The sequence below is a fragment of the Bos indicus genome, chromosome 1, assembly GCF_029378745.1.
Source record: "Bos indicus isolate NIAB-ARS_2022 breed Sahiwal x Tharparkar chromosome 1, NIAB-ARS_B.indTharparkar_mat_pri_1.0, whole genome shotgun sequence".
Lineage (NCBI taxonomy): Eukaryota > Metazoa > Chordata > Mammalia > Artiodactyla > Bovidae > Bos > Bos indicus.
In genome coordinates this window covers 50,922,995-50,935,534 of record NC_091760.1, presented here as the reverse complement: position 1 = coordinate 50,935,534, position 12,540 = coordinate 50,922,995, and the positions used below count along the sequence as shown (strand labels likewise).

Here is a 12,540-nt window from a genome sequence, read left to right as displayed (position 1 = left end):
TGGCGAAATTCCAGATGTTCAAGCTGGTTTTAGAAAAGGCAGAGGAACCAGAGATCAAATTGCCAACATTTGCTGGATCATCAAAAAAACAAGAGAGTTTCAGAAAACATCTGTCTACTTTATTGACTATGCCAAAGCCTTTGACTGTGTGGATTACCACAAACTGTGGAAAATTCTTCAAAAGATGGAATATCAGACCACCTGACCTGCCTCTTGAGAAATCTGTATGCGGGTCAGGAAACAAAAGTTAGAATTGGACATGAAACAACAGACTGGTTCCAAATTAGAAATGGAGTATGTCAAGGTTGTATATTGTCACCCTGCTTATTTAATTATATGCATGGTACATCATGAGAAACACCGGGGTCGATGAAGCACAAGCTGGAATCAAGATTGCCAGAAGAAATATCAATAACCTCAGATATGCAGAAGACACTTCCCTTATGACAGAAAGTGAAGAAGAACTAAAAAGCCTCCTGGTGAAAGTGAAAAATGAGAGTGAAAAAGTTGGCTTAAAGCTCAACATTCAGAAAACTAAGATCATGGCATCTGGTACCATCACTTCACAGCAAATAGATGGGGAAACAGTGGAAACAATGGCTGACTTTATTTTTTTTTTTATCTCAGAATCACTGAAGATGGTCACTATAGCCATGAAATTAAAAGACATTTACTCCCTGGAAGGAAGTTATGACCAACCTAGATAGCATATTAAAAGCAAAGACATTACTTTGTCAACAAAAGTCTGTCTAGTCAAGGCTATGGTTTTCCCAGTAGTCATGTATGGATGTGAGAATTGGACTATAAAGAAAGCTGAGCACCGAAGAATTGATGCTTTTGAACTGTGGTGTTGGAGAAGACTCTTGAGAGTCCCTTGGACTGCAAGGAGATCCAACCAGTCTATTCTAAAGGAGATTAGTCCTGTGTGTTCATTTGAAGGACTTATGTTGAAGCTGAAACTCCAATACTTAGTCCACCTGAGGCAAAGAGCTGTGTCATTTGAAAAGACCCTGATGCTGGGAGAGATTGAGTGCAGGAGGAGAAGGGGATGATAGAGGATTAGATGGTTGGATGATATTACTGACTCAATGGAGATGAGTTTAAGTAATCTCCGGGAGTTGTTGATGGACAGGGAGGCCTGGCATGCTTTGCTCCATGGAGTCACAAAGAGTTGGAGACAACTGAGTGACTTAACTGAACTGAATAGGCCAGTATCACTGATGAGCATAGAAGCAAAAATCATCAACAAAATTCTAGCAAACAGAATCCAACAACATATTAAAAAGATCATACATCATGACTAAGTAGGCTTTATCCCGGGATGCAAGGATTCTTCACTATTCACAAATCAATGTGATACACCACATTGACAAATTGAAAGATAAAAACCATATGATTATCTCAATAGATGCAGAGAAAGCCTTTGACAAAATTCAACGTACATTTATAATAAAAACTCTCCAGAAAGCAGGTATAGAAGGAACATACCTCAACATGATAAAAGTGATATATGATAAACCCACAGAAAATATTATCCTCAATGGTGAAAAATTGAAAGCTTTTCCCCTAAAGTAAGGAACAAGACAAGGATGCCCACTCTCACCACTTCTATTCAACATAGTTTTGGAAGGTTTAGCCACAGCAATCAGGGAGTAAAAAGAAATAAAAGGAATCCAGATTGGAAAAGAAGAAGTAAACTCTCCCTGTTTGCAGATGACATGATCCTCTACATAGAAGACCCTAAAGACACCACCAGAAAATTACTAGAGCTAGCCAATGAATATTATAAAGTTGTAGGATATAAAATTAATTCACATAAATCCCTTGCATTCCTCTACACTAACAATGAGAAAACAGAAAGAGAAGGAAACAATTCCATTCACCATTTTAATGAAAAGAATAAAATACTTGGGAATAAATCTATCTAAAGAAACAAAGACTTAAATATAGAAAACTATAAAACACTGATGAAAGAAATCAAAGATTTCTTAGATGGAGAAATATACTATGTTCATGGATTGGAAGAATCAATATAGTGAAAATGAGTATACTACCCAAAGCAATCTATAGATTCAATGTAATCCCTGTCAAGCTACCAATAATATTTTTCACAGAACTAGAACAAATAATATCACAATTTGTATGGAAATATAAAAAACCTCGAATAGCCAAAGCAATCTTGAGAAAGAAAAATGGAACTGGAGGAAGCAATCTGCCTGACTTCAGGCAATACTACAAAGCTACAGTCGTCAAAACAGTATGGTACTGGCACACAGACAGAACCATAGATCAATGGAAAAAAATAGAAAGCCTAGAGATAAGTCCATGCACCTATGGACACCTTATCTTTGACAAAGGAGGCAAGAATATACAATGGAGAAAAGACAATCTCTTTAACAAGTGGTGCTGTGAAAACTGGTCAACCACTGGTAAAAGAATGAAACTAGAATACTTTCTAACACCATACACAAAAATAAACTCAAAATTGCCGGAGCAATTCCAACTCCAGCAACCAGGGATTCAACCTGAAGAGGTGAACGGTGTCGGCGAATGAGACAGCCTCTTATTTTTCTTGGACTGCCTGTTTATTTCAAGTTTAAGATTCTCTTTTATACTTTTACAAAAACATTAGGCCAGAGGTTTGACATTTTCAGTTCCCCCTGTCCTAGATTTATTATCTCCATAAATCATTGTTGCTCTTCAAACAGAGTTCCTGCTTCAGTGATTCTTTTGGAATCAGCCTTATCATCTATTATCTACCTCCTCTAACGTGTCCTATAGTTAACTTGTGATTACCTAGTAACTCATGCTACATTCCTCAGTTTAGTACTTATCTTCCTAAATCCTGTTTGCCCCTAACATCCTGAGCTCACTATCTCTTAAAAAGGCTTCTAGCTATAGTGTCTCTAAAAATTCCTAACTTCTAAAAAAAATAAAATAAAATAAAATTTCCTAACTTCTATAAGCTATTGTAAAATATGTTAACTTTACAACATTCCTTAAATCTTTAACTTCTAACTGTTTTAATTATTTCTAAGCCCTAAATTCAGTAAACTCCTTTGCCATAAACATTCTCCTCACAAATAGGCTTCAGATAGCAATCCCTCCCATGGCTCCAAGCTATGGCCTATGTGCTCATCCTGGAACACTCTTTTGTAAAAATCCTTGAACAAATGTCAATGGTTAACTTTATGAATTATTTTCTGAGCACAGCTGCAGAAGGCTTTGTGCCTTCTCATGCTCTTCTCAGGAACAATAAGCACCTTAATATTCCTTTTCAGTCAACTTAGCCAAGGAAAGGAAAAGACAAGTCAGAATTACAAGGCCTAACTCCTTCATCCTGGGGCAGTGCCTACAGAATGAGAAGAGGGGTCTGGGGCCGTGCCTTCATTTTGTCAGTAATGTCCAATGAGGCTCCCAACACAAAATGAATTAAAGATCTAAATGTAAGACCAGAAACTATAAAACTCCTAGAGGAAAATATAGGCAAAACACTCTCTGACATACATCACAACAGGATCCTCTATGACCCACCTCCCAGAGTAATGGAAATAAAAGCAAAAATAAACAAATGAGACTTAATTAAACTTAGCTTTTGCGCAATGAAGGAATCTATAAGCAAGGTGAAAAGACAGCCTTCAGAATGGGAGAAAATAATAGCAAATGAAGCAACTAACAAACAACTAATCTCAAAAATATACAAGCAGCTCCTGCAGCTCAATGTGAGAAAAATAAAAGACCCAATCAAAAATGGTCCAAAGAACTAAACAGACATTTCTCCAAAGAATACATACAGATTGCTAACAAACACATGAAAAGATGCTTAACATCGCTCATTATCGGAGAAATGCAAACCAAAACCACAATGAGGTACCAGCTCACTCTGGTCAGAATGGCTGCTATCAAAAAAAGTCTACAAACAATAAATGCTGGAGATGGTGTGGAGAAAAGGGAACCCTCTTACACTGTTGGTGGGAATGCAAACTAGTACAGCTACTATGGAGAACAGTGTGGAGATTCCTTTAAAAACTGGAAATAGACCTGCCATATGACCCAGCAATCCCACTGCTGGGCATACACACCAAGGAAACCAGAACTGAAAGAGACACGTGTACCCCAATGTTCATCGCAGCATTGTTTACTATAGCCAGGACATGGAAGCAACCTAGATGTCCATCGGCATACAAATGAATAAGAAAGCTGTGGTACATATACACAATGGAATATTACTCAGCCATTAAAAAGAATGTATTTGAGTCAGTTCTAATGAGGTGGATGAAACTGGAGCCTATTATACAGAGTGAAGTAAGTCAGAAAGAGAAATACTAATATAGTATATTAACGCATATATATGGATTTAGAAAGATGGTAACAATGACCGTATATGTGAGACAGCAAAAGGGACACAGATATAAAGAACAGACTTGGACTCTGTGGGAGAAGGTGAGAGTGGGATGATTTGAGAGAATAGCATTGAAACATGTATATTACCATATGTGAAATAGATCACCAGTCCAAGTTCAATGCATGAAACAGGGCACTCAAAGCTGGTGCATTGGGACAACCCTGAGGGAGGGAGGGAGGTGGGAAGAGGGTTCAGGATGGGGGACACATGTACACCCATGGCTGATTCATGTCAATGTATGGCAAAATATACTATAATATTGTAAAGTAATTGGCCTCCAATTAAAAAAAAAAAGTTATGTGGTGCATGTATATGTGATATATATATATATGTATGTGTGTGTATAGGAAGTACTTAACAATGTGATGTGATATATTAAATTTAAATACAAAATTGTTTGAACACACATTATACAATTTAAATATATAATTTCTAATATATAATATTAAAATATTATAGTATTTGTATATTTAGTCATTTGAATATCTAGGAATAATCCTTTATAGATGGTGTAAGCAGTTCATGTACCAATTAATATTTCTCAGTTTTACATATCATGAAAAGGAGGATCTCTTTATTAAAGAAGTGTGGAACTATAATAGATTTTGGTGAGCCCAGCCTTTAGAATCAGATCTGGTTTGATACCTTACTTACCTACTTAGAAGGTAAATGTACTCAGAAGTTATAGTATCTCTCTAAAGCTTAGTTTTCTTCTCTTAAATGGGGGATATTTAATACAACTTATAACTTTTAAGGATTAAATAAGATAATATATAGATGGGCAGAGCTCACAGTACGGGCTCAACAAATATTAATTACTTTCTCTGGCATGCTGCAGTCCATGGAGTCACAGAGTTGGATATGACTGAGCGACTGAAATGAACTGAACTTTCTCTGACACACATAGCTAGCTTTACCTTATTTTGAGGGGGAGGCATTTCTAGGTTCATTCCTAGGTAATGTCAAATAGTATGCTGAATGAAGTGTTAGAGAGGAAGTTAAGAAATAGGTAAGGGTCCTCTTAGTTCAGTTCCGAGGACAGCCACATGGGACACCCACATAAGCATGATCCCATGGTTGAAAATGGAGACACATATTACAGAAATCACCACTTGTGAAATCGAGGACTAGCTGAAGTGGCCCACTTGACATAATAGGAAGGCAGAGACAATTTTATTTTGCTGCATTACCTCTCCAGGGCGATGGGGACTCACAGTGAGTTTTCAACTCTATAATAAAGACAACTACTTTCTATGCATTGACATCCTAGTTTAGACAAGAGGCAGACCAGCTGTGAGAGATGTGAAGACATATTTCAGTTTTATTATTTTAGGTATAGATGGGTATGTTAATCCATTTCCACATACAATTCCTGTAATCACAGATAGGGAGTGAACCTTGGACTGGCAAAACCTGTCTCCTGTTGTCAAGAGTTAAGTTGGAAAGATGGAACCTCAAAGTTGAGAATTGGTGTATCATCTTCCTTCCCAGCCTTGCTGTGTTGATGGTTGCGGGCACACACACAAGCTTTCTTTTTTATCCAGGCACTGATCCACAGATAACAATATTGTCTCTTTCTTCCCCCTGGCAAACTTTCTGCTTTCAGTCCATAGCTCAGAGTTTCCCATGTTCTGCTCTCTAGGTTCTGACAGCTCTTTTCAGACTTATTAGAAGCCAAGAAATAATTGTAGTATAAAACTCTCTTTCTATTGTCACATTGCTTCTTTCTGCAAATATATCTCAGGAGTTAAACTTTGAACCTTTGATCTCTCACACCAAAAGAAAAAAAATATTTATATGAAAGTAACTTAATTTTAGTGTTCATGGTTTATTATGGAAAGGAGGTGTTTAAAATTTTTAGAATTTTTTTAACAAAATTCTAAGATAAAAGAAAAAAAGAAATCACAGTATTTACAGAGATAACAGAATGGCATAGCCATGCAGAACAAATAACTTTGGTTTTTCCCCTTTCACTTTGGTTTAAATATTGACCAAGATTCAATTTTTTTTCTGCCAAATAAAACTTCAATAAATCAAAGTTTAGAGGCAAAAATAACATATTTTCTTTTTTCCCATCATATTTTATACAGCATTGAGTCTAAATAGGATATTTTATGTATTTAATTCATACCAATACACTATAGGAAGCTTTTATTAAACTGAGTCACTATTGCTCAGACAGCAAACGGTTTACAAATGTACAATAATGTGTATTTCTAAATAATGCAAAAGTGGCAAAGTATTTATTCCTAATATTCTTCTGACTTTAACCTTTAATTTATTTTTCATTGCCTTCCTAATTAATTATTCTATCAATCTCAAAAACAAACACCAGTTTTCCTTTCCTCCCAAAGAACACAGTTCTATACCTGGGAATCTGATGTTCATTTTTTTTTGGATAAAATTATGTAAATCTTGGGACAAAAATGGCCATGCCATGTTCTCCCAGAAACCAGGCTTCTACTTGAAAGAGCAAAGTTTAAAAGTCTAGTCACAAGCAGCTATTGGCCCATATCCAGTCTACCTCAAAAATTTTCATTTAATACTACCACCCTATAGAGTTCCTTCAGCATAAAACATGTTTATAAAGTTACAAATTTGAATGTAACTAAAGATACATAGACATTTTATTATTACACTTTAACATACTGCTTGATAAATTATGTACCAGTTAAAAACACTAAATGATCTCAAGGTGCATTCAATATCTGTAGCATAGTTAACAAAAACACACACGAAAAAAATATATATTCTATATTCTGTGGAAAATAACACAGCTTTGATAATGATCACTGTTAAAAATCTCCAATTCTGACTGATATCTTTTTTTTAAAGGAAATAGGTATAATTTTAAGGCAGTGGATAACCCAAAGGATTTAACTCCAATTTTCAGTTCCAGTGATATACATTGTAACCTATGAAAATGGGAATGTTAGCCATGAGTTTTCCAAACTGTCTCTTATACACTGACTTTCTTTTTATTTTGACAGAAAATAATTTACTAGCAGGTGTCTCTAAAGGTAAATGGTACCCAAGTTCTGTGTGCTGTTTTTTTTCATAACAAGAAAAAGCCTCAGTTTGGGAGTACTATTTATTATTATGTGTATGTCCATATGTGTGTGTGATTGCTTCTGAGAGTCAGCTGGTGGCACATTCACAGAAATAGTTCATCTGGTGCTTATCAACCTGACTCTCTGCCTGCTCCTCCCTAGTGATAAAAATCAGTTTTTGATTAGGGCAATGTGTGTCCCCAATCTTCACAAGCTTCCACCTTTGGGATTTAGGTGCTTGTGAGAAAGTTTGGGGGGATTACTGATAGCAATCAGAATCAGAAAGGTACCTGCTCAGATTATTCATATAAACAATTAAAATAAAAACATCACATTATACATCAGATTAACAGCAACTCCCAGAACAAAGCTTACAGTGTATAAAAATAGCTACGTAAAAAATTTACATAAAAGGCAAACCAAAAAGAAATTCTCAGTGCAGACATTTACAGAAAAAAATCAAACCAACACAACATATGACCTATCATCATGGCTGCCAAAACTTGTTATTGTTTGTAATTTCATTTCATTGTTTTACTTGAGATAATTCCTGAAATCCTGTGACAGCTTGGTAGAATGAACTGCTTAATACTTGAACCATGAATTGCTATCAGTGTCTTTGTATATGTCTTAAATACAATCCACGTTCATGCTTCAATTGTTCTATATAGTTTTTTTCTGAAATTATAAAAAAAACACAATTCAGATAAGTTACCATAGCAATCACTTTTTACAATTGGTATATGCTTTATACTAAATGTGATACTTCACAAGAACTTTTTTTTTTTTTCCACAAGAACTTTTTATAAAACTCTATCATTCCTGAACCTAGCTGCAATCCTAGGTATTGTTGCAGCTCTTTGATTAATAATTTTTTTTTTCTGAATTGTTGAAAGTCTTTATTTTGGGGAATCTTGCTTAATTCTTATGAAAATTATAAGGTTTTCCAGGAAAATATTTCATTCTGTTTCTTTTCAGGTTAGAAATCTCATTTATCCCTTCAAATCACACCCTATTTTGTAGGCTTTGTATTCAAGCTCATTTTCCTTTGAGAATTTACTCTATCTGATTTTGAAGAAAACAGAAGGCAAACTCTATGTTTATAAAGGATTGAGGAATGAATCCTAGAGAAGCAGAAATAAAAATCAGGTGGGAATGCTGCATGCTTGGCCTGCAGTGGAAGGCAGTATGGGGAAGGAATTCAGTTTTTACTCCTTTCACCCCATCATTTTGAAATTCTGGTTTTCAGATTTTAAAAATGTCTTATTTCAGTCATTTTATTTTTCTTTCCTTTGTGCATCCCTCTAATTTCAATTCCTTCCCTTGTTCTCATCTCCTTTATGAGATAAACTTAGGTGACCTACTCAAACTGTTAAACTTGTGGTTTACTTACAATCAACCAAATTTCACTGTGGTTGTTGGGGACTTTTACATATATGAATAAAGTATGGTAACACTTATTCTCAAGGACATAAAAAATAATTTGTCCAAATGACTTCTCTGTTGGACTGGCTTGAGAGAACATAAATAAAAATAAAATGCTCAAATTGCAGGTGGCAATACCATGGAAACATACCTCTTGGAAACTGTCTTTAAAATCAAATTCATATAGCTATTATATATAGATATATGCAATATATATGTATGTATATAATATCAATATGTACATTATATACACATATATATGCATATATAGATACATACATATAATATATACACTATTTGGAAAAGTTGTGTGTACACACATACAAATTTGTTCATCTTTTCATTAGAATGATTTGAGAAATGGCTGCATAAATACACTGACCCTTCTAAGTATATTAAACGCTTGGATTAAAATTTTTATATTTTAAAATTGTTCTCATAATTGCTTTTTAAAGTAAAATATGAGAATGGCTCTTACCTAACCAAAACATCAATTTATAAAATTAAGCTTTTTGTACTCAGCAAAATTTTTGGCATTAGACTGAAAATGCTCATTGAATGTTAAAATCTCTAAATTGAGTTCAATTATCCTGAGGACAATGATTTGCTTGAGGATGGGGAGTCCACTGAGATTCCATTCTTCTGAGAATACCTTTCTGAGTAACCAAAGTTTTCTTTGGAAAAAATTTCTTCCTGTTTTTAAAGCTGCAATTATAATGCATGTTAATGTCAAGGCCTTCCCTTTTACCACTAGAATGTTTCATATTTTCCTGGGAATTATCTTTGTAAACCTCACACAGCCTACCCACCTGGATGACAAGTGGAACAATTTCTCTCTTAGGCTTCTGTTTTGTGATTGTTTTCTTCTAACTTTTTGTTTTCTTCCATATTACCAAGGTCCTTGTTTACATGTTTTGATGCAGTCCTATAAGAGAATTAAATACACATTATCACATTGACAAACATATTTAACTTTTCTTAAAAACTGGTTTAAAACTCAACATTCAAAACACAAAGATCACAGCATTCAGTCACATCACTTCATAACAAACAGATGGAGAAACAATGGAAACAGTGACAGGCTATTTTCTTGGGCTCCAAAATCGGTGGACGGTGGATGGTGACTGCAGCCATGAAATTAAAAGATGCTAGCTCCTTGAAGGAAAAGCTATGACAAACCTAGACAGTGTATTAAAAAGCAGACACCTTACTTTGCTGACAGAGGTCCATGTAGTCAAAGCTATGGTTTTTCCAGTGGTCATGTATGGATGTGAGAGTTGCACCATAAAGAAGGCTGAGCGCCAAAGAACTGATGCTTTCCAACTGTGGTGTTGGAGAAGACTCTTGAGAGTCCCTTGAACCCTAAGGAGATCAAACGAGTCAATCCTAAAGGAAATCAGTCCTGAATATTCATTGGAAGGACTGAGGCTGAAGTTGAAGCTCTAATACTATGGCCACCTGATGTGAAGAGCCAACAGATTGGAAAAGATCTTGAAGCTGAGAAATATTGAAGGCAGGAGGAGGTGGGGACAACAGAGGACAAGATGGTTGGATGGCATCACTAACTCAATGGACATGAGTTTAGGCAAGCTCTGGGAGTTGGTGAAGAATAGGGAAGCCTATCCCATGCAGACCATGGGGTTGCAGAGTCAGACACAACTGAGCAACTGAACATTTTTAATATTAGAGTTCACATTAATGTACCTTTTAAAAGCAAATGTTTTACATCAAATACACATATGCCCTTAGGATGAACAATTCCACATCTGTGAGCCTTGACTGGTAATAGAACACATTTCACTGAAACTATCTTGACCCTGGGGTTGCATTACATATATGCTAAGAGAAATAGAAGTCATCAGGGAAACCACAGCTATGGTACTTCAAATTATTGTTGCTATATAATTCCTAGTAATTGTTATTGTTGTTCAGTTGCTAAGTCATGTCTAACTCTTTGCAATCCCATGGACTGCAGAATGCCAGGCTTCCCTGTCCTTAACTTTCTCTCAGAGTTTGCTCAAACTTATGTCTATTGAGTCAATGATTCCTAGTAACACTTACACTTTTAAAAATTATATAACACCAGATGTGTTTCTTGATTAAAGAAGTTGGGGTAGAAAATGCCATTTTTCCCTAAAAGTGAAAAATTTTAGAGAATATGCTATGCTTTAAATAGAATTCTGTAACTCATTTGCCAAGAATCACAACTTAAAAGTGTTAATAGTGTTTAAGAGTGTATGTTTTATGTCCAAGTGAGATAAAGACATACAGCTCATTCATATTGGGACATTAATTATATTTAGCCTAAATTTAATTTGTGATTAAAAAAATTTTAATTTAGCTTAATGACAGTCTTCTAAATTGTTCATAAGCAGGAGAGAGTCCTATAATATGTGACAGGACAGATATGAATTTCAGTTCAGTTCAGTCGCTCAGTCGTGTCCGACTCTTTGCGACCCCATGAATCACAGCACGCCAGGCCTCCCTGTCCATCACCAACTCCTGGAGTTCACTCAGACTCACGTCCATCAAGTCAGTGATGCCATCCAGCCATCACATCCTCTGTTGTCCCCTTCTGCTCCTGCCCCCAATCCCTCCCAGCATCAGAGTCTTTTCCAATGTGTCAACTCTTCGCATGAGGTGGCCAAAGTACTGGAGTTTCAGCTTTAGCATCATTCCTTCCAAAGAAATCCCAGGGCTGATCTCCTTCAGAATGGACTGGTTGGCTCTCCTTGCAGTCCAAGGGACTCTCAAGAGTCTTCTCCAATACCACAGTTCAAAAGCATCAATTCTTTGGCGCTCAGCTTTCTTCATAGTCCAACTCTCACATCCATACATGACCACTGGAAAAACCATAGCCTTGACTAGATGGACCTTTGTTGGCAAAGTAACGTCTCTGCTTTTCAATATGTTATCCAGATTGGTCATAACTTTTCTTCTAAGGAGTAAGTGTCTTTAAATTTCATGGCTGCAGTCACCATCTGCAGTGATTTTGGAGCCCCCAAAAATAAAGTCTGACACTGTTTCCACTGTTTCCCCATCTATTTCCCATAAAATGATGGGACCAGATGCCATGATCTTCACTTTCTGAATGTTGAGTTTTAAGCCAACTTTTTCACTCTCCTCTTTCACCTTCATCAAGAGGCTTTTTAGATATGAATTTATATATATAATATAAAGGTATATATACCATTATATATATACATATCTATAATATAGATGGTGTATATATATAATGTAATGGTATACATATATATAATGTAATGGTGTGTGTTTGTATATATATATATATTTATGTATATATGTATATTTATATATATATGTATATACATATGTATTTTTATATATATGTATATTCATATATATATATATAAAATGTAGATGGATATATATCCAGTATTCTTGCCTGGAGAATCCTGTGGACAGAGGAGCCTGGTGGGCTGCTGTCCATACGGTCACACAGTTGGACACGACTGAAGCGACTTAGCATGCATGCGTGCATTGGAGAAGGAAATGGCAACCCACTCCAGTATTCTTGCCTGGAGAATCCCAGGGACAGAGTAGCCTGGTGGGCTGCTGTCTATGGAGTCTCATAGAGTCGGACACGACTGAAGCGACTTAGCAGCAGCTGCATACATATCACAGATTTTTTGAGTTCTA

The 12,540-nt window shown here is 35.8% G+C and overlaps 1 protein-coding gene across 2 annotated transcripts in view; it reads right to left on the bottom strand.

The window, feature by feature from the left end:
* Positions 1–5,699: 5,699 nt before the first annotated feature.
* Positions 5,700–12,540, bottom strand: part of ALCAM (activated leukocyte cell adhesion molecule) — a 228,948-nt gene continuing 222,107 nt past the window's right edge. For both annotated transcript variants that reach the window (XM_070787179.1, XM_070787191.1), the window contains 2 exons: positions 9,690–9,805; positions 5,700–8,133 (listed from right to left, as the gene is read on the bottom strand). In XM_070787179.1, the coding sequence (XP_070643280.1) occupies positions 9,718–9,805 (88 nt within the window). In that variant the 3' untranslated portion in view covers positions 5,700–8,133; positions 9,690–9,717. The remainder of the gene's footprint in view (positions 8,134–9,689; positions 9,806–12,540) is intronic.